The following is a 10,059-nucleotide window of genomic DNA, read 5'->3' as shown; positions in this document are numbered from 1 at the left end:
TAACAGCCTGTAGGCCTGGCCAGGGACAAAAGTCAAAAAGGTCAGTAGACAGTCAGGTCGTATGTCATTGCATCAGCTGGTGAATGTGCTTTGCTTTGTACATTATTTATGCAGCGATCGAAGGCCTACGTGTGGGAAGTGTGAACAGAATCAGAAGACCACTAGTAAGTGCTAGTATTAAAAATAATAATATACTGGTAACTAAGCAAAGAGATAATGAAGATACAGATCAGATGTACCGTACAATGGCATGGCCGGGCATGCATATTTTGAATTCATTCTTTTGTGTAAACTCATGAACTGCACTGCCACTGTGTCAGTGACTGTATAAATTGAAGTGTATGTAGGTATGAGATATACCCTGTGTGGGCTAGACTCGCTTGCCAGTCCTATATACGCCGTACCTATGTATATTGAGATGACTAGAGGTATACCCATATGGCCGTATGCATAACACTTAACAGCACACATATAATTATAGAGTATTATAACTTTGTTGGAAAAATAGTTGTGTAACATTCTGAAGATGTTTTGTATTTGCTTGTTGGGCAAGTCATTAAAAGGGCATTTCGTGATCCACAGCCTCATCCAAGTTGACCTTTGACCTTCGACTTCGACCGAAGGTAGTGTAGGACACTCCCCATATTTTCCTTGATCTCCCATATGAATTACAGCCCAATCGGACCAAGTTTAAAATTCGACCTTCGACCTCCGATTTCGACCGAAGGTAGGGTAGGACACTCCCCATATTTTCCTTGATCTCCCGTATGAATTACAGCCCAATCGGATCAAGTTTAAAATTTGACCTTTGACCTTCGATTTCGACCGAAGTTGGCTTAGGTCACTCCCGTATTTTCCTTGATCTCCGTATGAATTACAGCCCAATTGGACCAAGTTTAAAATTTGACCTTTGACCTTCGACCTCCGATTTCGAATCGAAGGTAGCTTATGACACTCCCGTATTTTCCTTGATCTCCGGTATGAATTACAGCCCAATCGGACCAAGTTTAAAATTTGACCTTTGACCTTCGACCTCCGATTTCGACCGAAGGTAGCTTACGACACTCCCCATATTTTTCTGCATCCCCCATGCGAATTTGGCGAGGCTCGGATGAAAACTGAGGGAGCCTTTTACCAACACGCATACATACACGCATACAACATAAGGGCTATTTCATTATAAATGACAACATTGAGTCCCAAAAGGGGTCAAAATTCAAACTCATTTATTTCATGCAAATTCATTATCATTTCAAAGTTCAGATGGTGTGTCAATAATTCTCAAAATATTAGAGCGTCAAACCCTCAGGAACCATTAAAAAATTAAATTGAATTTTTGCTGTGTAAAACATAGCTGCCGTCTGGAGGGACATTTTTTAAACAATTTAATACACAACTTTGAAAGAGTATATGTAACCAACATTGGGTTCATACTTATTCATATTTAGTCTGTAATAATTGTTGTATGTTCCTTTACACTTCAGTGTCTTAAATATGCCAGTTTCAATATAAAACAATTAGTAAATTGATACTAATCCAGATAAATGGTGCAAAATTACTACATATTTTAAGGATAAACTTTATCTTCACATGAAAAATTCATGAAATAGTCATTTTGTCCTGCCCAATAGCTACACTGATGCATAAGTGAGTATTCTGCGCCAATCTGTTGTACTAGTCATGGAAAACCTAAAATAAAAGACCCTCCTGTGTCATTTGTTCTGGATAGGACACATTTTTTTTTTTTTAATAAAGCATACTTTAACTTTAGAAATAGCTGCATCAATATTATTGCATCAATATTATTGCATAAAAGATCCCCAGCATTTAAAATCCACTACAAACAGGGTTAATATTCTGGTTAAATTAGGAATATTGCAATTTTTAGCTAACTGAAGTTCAATGCAGAATAATATCATATGTGTTCTCAACAACTGGACAATAATTTGAACACTAAAGTGGTTTGTAAGCATAATTTGCAATAAAATGCAAAAATTTCTTGTGGGTTTGGCTCTTTGAAATTTTTATTTTTTAGTTTGTTTACCAATTCATGGAAATGACATAATTGTGCTGGAGAGGACATTTGTTAAATTGCAAACAGAATCGTGGATACAGGCTTGCAAAAATGCAACAAATACCAAATCATGTGCCACCTTGGTAGAAAGAAGACCACTCTTCCTCTACAAATTTCACATTCTATGATATAATCCTTCTTATTTCAACAATTAGTAATTAACTTCAGTTCTGGAGAGGACAAATTTTTAACGCGGAACTGTGGTATCAAGAACAAGTGGTCTACTGTATGTAAAATAAATGAATTCCTCAATCAGTGCCCTGTCCCATCAATTGGTAATATAACACAGATTATACAGGTAGGGTAAGGGTTTATATTTCCTCTTTAATGTTAACAAAAATGGAGGCATGAATTGGAGAGGACACTCATTTTTTTATTTAACGCAAAATGCCAATTTTGCAAGAATCGACAGAATTTTAACATTTTTGCACCAATTTTCACCATTCAACTTGCATGATGTTCCACACATATCATATTTTCATTGCAACAAGCACATTGCCATAGAATGTACCTAATTTTTCAAAGAATTTATTCAGAATACATGGGCAAAATGAAATGGGACTCCAAAATTGGGTTAAAATGTACCTTTTGGCAATTTTTTATACAAAAATAGACAGAATTCTGTAAAAATGCTCATGTAGCTTGTAGTTTGTGGCATACTTAGAATTAAGTTAATAACACTGCATTATCACCCTAATTATATCAACCAGATATGATAAAAGCCATTTTTGTGAACGTGTCATTTATAATGAAATAGCCCATAAGGCAAATTATAGTAAGATGATGATGATGTATATTGAGGACTGGCTTACGCCATTTTGGATGTCAATGGGAAATACACACTTAACGATTTGCGCCGGTTACGTTAGAAACTTGAAAAAAAATCTTTAAAATTTCATCAATGTATACATGTGGTACCAACCGTATTGTGCTTGCTAATTTAAGACTCGGTTGAAACAAAATTAAGGATCGAAAGCATTTTAGTGTCCAAAAAGGCAAAATTATCGTCAAAGTTCTGCCGAAATCGGCACCCTTGCGAAGGGTTCAGACAGTGTTCGATTTACCACCTGCATACCTGCACCAGTGCATGTAACATTCCCTCTGTGCATGCAGCTTTTCACTACCTGCCTGCACATGTGCATGTACGATTTTAGCGCTAGCGATATGACAAGGCAATATACAAAAGTAAACAAGCAGTCAGTCCGATTTGGAAAAATCTATTTTTAGCGCAATATCCTGACTTCATTAGAAGGGCTGGCGCAAATCGTGCAATTGACAATTCCCGATACCCCTATCACGTGAGAACTGTCACTTTTTTTCATTGACTTCCCTAGTCTCCTACACAGCCAGTTTGCGTCTGTCTGATACTTGTCGATCCTAACGAACATTCGAGATAGCCACATACAGTCTGGTCCGAGACTATGACTTCCCTTAGAGGGGCTAGCGTAATGTGACGCTATCCACCAATTCCGATACCCTCGCACATGTAGAAACTGTCATTTTCATTTCATTGAAAAAAAAGAACCGAATTTAAAGCGTGGGAAATATTTGTTTACGTACGGAAAATAATCATAATAATGTCCAGCAAAAAAGGAAATAGCTCAAAAAACACTTGCATCATTCTGGAAATCGTGCACCTTGTTGGCGACAAGTTCTAGAACAGATGAAGCCACAGCATCCAGTGTTTTGGCTAAAAAATCGGCGAGTGATCGGCATAAAAATGACAATGACAGTGGAGCCGGGAATATTATTACAAGCTTAACTGACAATGATCGTGATTCAATGTGATTTTATGTTTGCTTTAATTTTGGTGCATGCACACTTTTTGCTGTGCATGTAGAAATTTTGGGCTACATGCACCAGTGCAGGTAGGAAAAAATTTGTAAATCGGACACTGGGTTCAGAATTCGAATCGGGAACGAAAATATCCGATCTTTGCGATCAAAAACACAAAATTACAACTTTAAACATACTATTGGCAAAAGACATTATTACCAAACAATACAGAATAGAAAATTTGACATCATTTTCTCAAAATATTGAAAAAATTTGCTCACGACACTAGACATCGAAAAAGTACCCAATCCAATTCCCGTTCAATCGCGTGGGAAACTGAAAGTGCGATAATCGTGACTAGTGTGGGCAAGTCTAGACTAGCTTGCCAGTCTCGTGTACGCCGTTTGTACACTGAGACTGGCTTATGCCATTTTGTGTGTCAATGGGATTTACACACTTAACGTTTTGCGCAGCTCAAACATTTCAACAATTTTTCTTGCAATTCAGTCAATTTATATGAAATTGGTACTCACATATCTGATCTCCAAATCATAGTTACCTTATTCAATGTGTCCAAGTAAATTAAACTTGGAATTTCTGATACTTTAAAGATAATTTCCAAGCCGTCGACCCCCCTACGTCCGACGCGCGTGATCGGTGGTGAAACAATGCAAGTCACGAGATGACCCACCTCATCTACAGCCGGTTTCTGTCGTCAAGTCGTGTTCGCGATACAGCCACGTGCACAAGTGAGGTCGAGACTAATTGGTGACGTCGATAACAACGAGTAAACAAAATGGCTGGGAGAACTGAGAAAGTCATGTTTTTTTTTAAATGTTTCATCGTGACGATCAGAAACATCAAAAAACTTTTTTTGACTGCGCTTGATATGCTAACGATATACAGACGTACAATACATTAAAGGATATAAATTGGATGGTAAATAAGCCAAATATTGCAAGAAATCTACTCGCTGGAACCCTAGCGAGCCCGCAAAAAAATGTCCGTCCATGCGAAAGTAATATTGACAACGTAAAAGCGTGACTAGGCAAGTCCTACTTCAGTATGACTTGCCCTGAACGTCCATATATGTTCGGAAGAGACGGATACATTGCATGAGACCCTGCCAATTATTTAAAGGGGCATTTCGTGATCCACAGCCTCATCCCCCCACTTTTCCCAAAAAAAGGTGAGATTTTTACACCACTGGATACCTCTGGCTACATAATGTTTATGTACCAAATATTTCTTGTAGATTAATTCGTTTAGCAAAAATATCGCCAAATTTGAATTTCGTTCTGGTGCACCAGAACGAAATTACAACACATTGTCTATGGTAGACATGATCACATTTTGAACATGTGAGGGCGGGCTTCATTAAGCTTACTTGTGCACCAAGATCCTGTCTAATCCAATAGGAAAATTAAAAAAATTTGGATTTTGACCATCAAAACTCCAACCTAGCATGATTTTTTTTAAAATCTGCATTTGAATAATATTTGATGCTATCAAGTACTGAAAGCTACATTTCATGAAACATTAGCACATTTTTGTAAAATGGCCCTTCGTGCTTAAAATTTTAGCCATAAAATACATACACACATGTTAACGCGGCTGTGTACTCTAGCCATTGTTTCTTTCTCAAAATTGGAGTTTTTATGATATGTTTGTACCTTGTTATGTTTTTTATATGTATGTAAATACAAGGAATGAAAATCCAGATTTGTAAACTCCAACTGCAATATTTTAAGGATTTTATTTCACTATTCCACTCGTGTTTGAAATTGAAAAGGAAAGAAAATCTTTGTTGTACCAGCAAGGTACACGCCACAAGAACAACTCATCGCTATGCGTATCGCGCAATTTATTAACGCACAAATACGCGACGCATACGCTGACGCTTATCTGCATGCGCCGGCGCATCTTATGGAAACACCACGGAAGCACTGATTTCACAAAACCTAGTGGTCAAATGGCTCCGCTTTTAGCTGATAAAATGTGGGTTTTTCAAGTTCTTTCCCCGATTTAAATATCAAGTTATGAATGGATTTCGCTCAAACTTCTCAAGGGGCTGTGGATTTACCCGATGTTCACGTAATATAAGTTTCAAAAACGAAAACTGTCGATTCTCCTGTGAGATTCGATGAAAGTGCAAAATGTGACCACTTTAAACTTCAACGGCCATTATTTCAATGTTCATTTTCTCGGTAAAATGACGATTTAGGTACACGATAACTCAATAAATACAGCATCTATAGGTAAGCAAATATGATCATCGTAAAAAGCATGATCGACTCAAGAAACGGTTTTCTCATTTTTTATATTTTGGTCTATTTCCGATTTTGGGCATCATTTTGTGCAAATAGGCGTTTTTTGAATTTTAAAAAGTTCATTTTGATGCCTTATATGGTCAATATCTCAAAAAATAAGGCCAATATCAAAAAAATAAAAAACCGCTTTTGGAATGGAGCCTCAAGATTGAGCTAAAAACAAAATAAAATATTTTGGAAAGAGTGTTTTTTGTGATGATGTACCTAACAAATTTTGCCAAAAACTCACTTTTTGTGATTTTCTTCAAAATTGTTGTTTTTACCCCAAATCTGTATTTATATTAAGATTAATTGATGTCTTGCCTTCATAAAAATGTATACTTTTATATGTTTTGCGCGAATAATTACAAAGTTATTGCACTTTTACTACATGCATGTCTGAGAGTACACAGCCACCTTAAGACATAGGAAGCCATTGATAATGCTGGGACACACAATTTGGCCCATTTTGGGACATTCAGACGAGCATACTTTTCCTCATAACATTGCCAATTATAGGCCTACATACATAATTGACCACTCATTATTAAGTTAAACGATTCTCTTTTTAATGAAAGCAATTTTAGATGAATTTATTAAATTTCAAAATTTTATGAACATGCCTATATCTATGGAGCAGTGTAATACACATAATCATGCATAACTCGCAAAACGCAAAATCGGAATCAACTGAAATTTTGGAAATAAGCTTTTTTCGTGGATATCTACTGAAAAATGTCATAAAAAGAGGATGCTAGGATTACGAAATCCTCTTAAAAGCTTCCTATAATATCAATTGCACTAAACATACGAAGTCACAAACTTACAAACTAGCACTTCAAATACAGCTGTTAATTATTACCGATCCTGTAGAATAACTTACATAATCGTCCATTTCATGGAATCCCGTTGCTCGGAATTGCCAATTTCATTTTTATCTGTCAAATGCGCTGTGGATGTGCTCCATTAAATCACAGGTGTGAAACTGACTTTATATCACTCGCTCGCTTTTGGAGAAAAGCCAGCCTCGTGGCATGACGTATGACGTCACCGTGGACGTATGCAAAATTTCCGACGGGCGTCATAAACTCATATAACCCCTATTGTGATTGGTTGCAAAAGCCATTCTTTGAAATCGTAAGCCAATCAATGAACGCGACGTCCTTTTACGGTATTAATTAATGTGACTCGCCAGTAAAGTACGTCTAACCTGATTGGTTTACAAAACTACTTTGATAATTTCTAAGCCAGTCAGCATGCTCGATGCAACAACCTCGTAGAGGTTTTCGAGAGGCGAATTCATGTGGTAATCCAGCGATCGAGTATAAATTCAGCTTGACAACTGCTCTCGTGCGAGATCGCAGGTGCATAAAACAATACATGGACACAATCAGTGACATTTACACAATGGGATAATGAATTATTTATGACATGCATCGGCTGGATTTTACGATCGAGGTAAGGTTTTTGGCCTGTCCCTGCGTGAATATCCTTAGTTTTCAGCATCAAAGATACTTGCGATGACCAGTTTTTTTCTTTGATAACAGGTAACTTTTATAGGTCATAGGGTAGAAACTATAGTTGTACAATTTGTACGAAATATATATTTTGTTATAGGCCTAAAATGTTTACAAAAATACAAGCGGAGGTTAAGAAAGCGAATGATAAAAGGTTCACTCGGTCAGAGCGAAGGACATCGGAGCAAGAACAAACGAAGTCAGCCATATCTGATCATGTCGCTAGAGCAAATCACGTTGTCAACTGGGAGGACTCCAAGATACTTGGCAAAGAACATATCAGAAGATCCAGAGAAGTACGAGAAGCGATGGAGATCAGAAAGAGGGGGACAAAGACCATGAATAGAGAGGAAGGCACTTATTTCCTAAGTCACGTATATGACCCACTTTTGAATACTGGAAACAAGACCAATCACAACCGGAAGTCAGTTTCCCGGGAAAGTGGATCAGATGTTTCACATCTGAAGAAGTCCTCCGACGTGTAGGACGAAATATTAGAGAGTAAGTAAAAACTTACTGGTTTTGTCAAGCGAAAATTTCTAATTGATATGTCTTACAAACCTGATGAATCTATTCACTGCATTGGTCCATACGTTGTGCTTGTATTCAGTTGTTCGACGTATAGGTATGAGAGGCAAACCTTAGATTTGCTAGTCAGCCAAATCATAGATTATCATAGATTATCTAATTCGCTGTGGTAGTGCACTTAGAATATGACCGTTGGCTAGGTCAACTGGATCACGCTTTCTTTTTACGAACCCCACTGGCGCTGATCGAAATCATCATACATGTATGCATATGCCATAACACAAAACCTCTATATGGCATATAAGGCTGGCATTTTCAAGGGGGTATTCGGGTACCGCCGAGATTACATTACCGGGCAGGAAATACCCTGCCCGGTACCAAATTAAAAAAAAAAAAAAAAAAATTTTTTTTTTTTTTTAAGTTTTTATTTTCGGTTTTATAGTGTCCCCGGACCTCGACCTAAACGCTAGGATCATTCGTGGTTGACCTAAAAAAAAAAAAAAAAAAAAAAAATTTTCAAAATGTTTTGTATATATGAAAATTGATATTTTGTATTCATGTCATACTCTACTAAAGCGGGGCCCAAACACAATACCGTACATATTTAGAAAGTTAAAAGAAAAGATTGGTCAAGGAAACCTACATGTACTTATGTGTACATGTTTCCATATACTTCACTTGACCCAAATGTATGATTTTTTTTGGTGATGAGACAATCGCACATGGAATTTTAGAGGGATTTTGACAGCAGTTCCACATAGAAAATCTGCACTGTATCATGAGACTATGCCGTTTTGTTTTTTAATTGATGCATTAAATATTGGCTGAATATTTTTGATGAAAGTCAATCTTTGACAAGATGTAACTTTGCTACGGAAAGTGCTATGACAAAACGGTTTTCAGTTTTGGCTTTATTTACTCAAGGTCTTTAATTTGATAAAAATGATGCAGTTTGATGGCAAATTTGAATTCACCTTTCATAGCAAGTATATGACTCTGCTGTGTTGTCATGTGGTTGTACATGATAGTGAAGCTGAATATGCTGAACAGTCATTGACCATGTTGACTCCTGTATGGGTTTCGGACAAATTTAACTCATATTTGGTCATTTTATCGTAAAAAAGTTTTGTGCTCTCTATAGCGTATTTGTTCCACTTTTGCACTATAGGCATATTTGACCATTTTAGCTTCAATATGGCAAAAATGTGTGCTTATGCAACATTGGCAACACGCACTGCACCATTCGTCAACGCCAGCGACCTACTTACATCCTGGGGAAAGGGGAAAGTTGCACCCCTGCTAGTAAAACCCGAGGTAAAATTTACAAACATTCGCAATTTAATAGCATTAATTGTTTTCACGTTTCGCACAGGTCATCAGAAAAATTGATTTCAATTCTATTCAAATTCAATTCTTTCTACACCTGGAGTCTTGCTATTCAATTCCAATTCAATCCACCTTGCTATATATAGAATTAATTCAATTCGATTCCAATTCAATTTTTCAATTTCAAGATCATTTCATTTCAATTCCAATCCAATGCAGTGAAATTAACAGCAAATCAATTTCAATTCAATTCTGAGCATTCATTTCAATTCCAATTCAATTCCAATTCCAATACAGTTGCAGTTTGTGTTAATTGACCAAATGCACACTGCAAAAACTGTGTCTAGAGATTGAACACTTTTTTGTCCTCGATTTGTAAACACATGTATGTAAAATCTAAACACAAATGTCAAAACATGAAGTGTTTATTTAAACACAAGGCATCAAATTACTAAACATGTTTAGCATTTAGACATGTTTACAAATAGTGGACATGGACAAGATGGTGTCTAGAATGGCCGTGCATGTT

General features: G+C 36.7%; 1 protein-coding gene across 1 annotated transcript in view; it reads left to right on the top strand.

Moving 5' to 3' along the window:
* The first annotated feature begins 49 nt into the window (after window positions 1–49).
* The window catches only part of LOC140148928 (alpha-aminoadipic semialdehyde synthase, mitochondrial-like), a 29,351-nt gene continuing 19,341 nt past the window's right edge, over window positions 50–10,059 (top strand). Inside the window, exon 1 of the mRNA XM_072171038.1 lies at window positions 50–164. Coding sequence (XP_072027139.1) covers window positions 84–164 — 81 coding nt within the window. The 5' untranslated portion in view covers window positions 50–83. The remainder of the gene's footprint in view (window positions 165–10,059) is intronic.

This window comes from Amphiura filiformis, chromosome 3 (assembly GCF_039555335.1).
Source record: "Amphiura filiformis chromosome 3, Afil_fr2py, whole genome shotgun sequence".
Classification (NCBI taxonomy): domain Eukaryota; kingdom Metazoa; phylum Echinodermata; class Ophiuroidea; order Amphilepidida; family Amphiuridae; genus Amphiura; species Amphiura filiformis.
The sequence above is the reverse complement of the archived record's forward strand: the minus strand, read 5'-3'. Positions and strand labels throughout refer to the sequence as shown.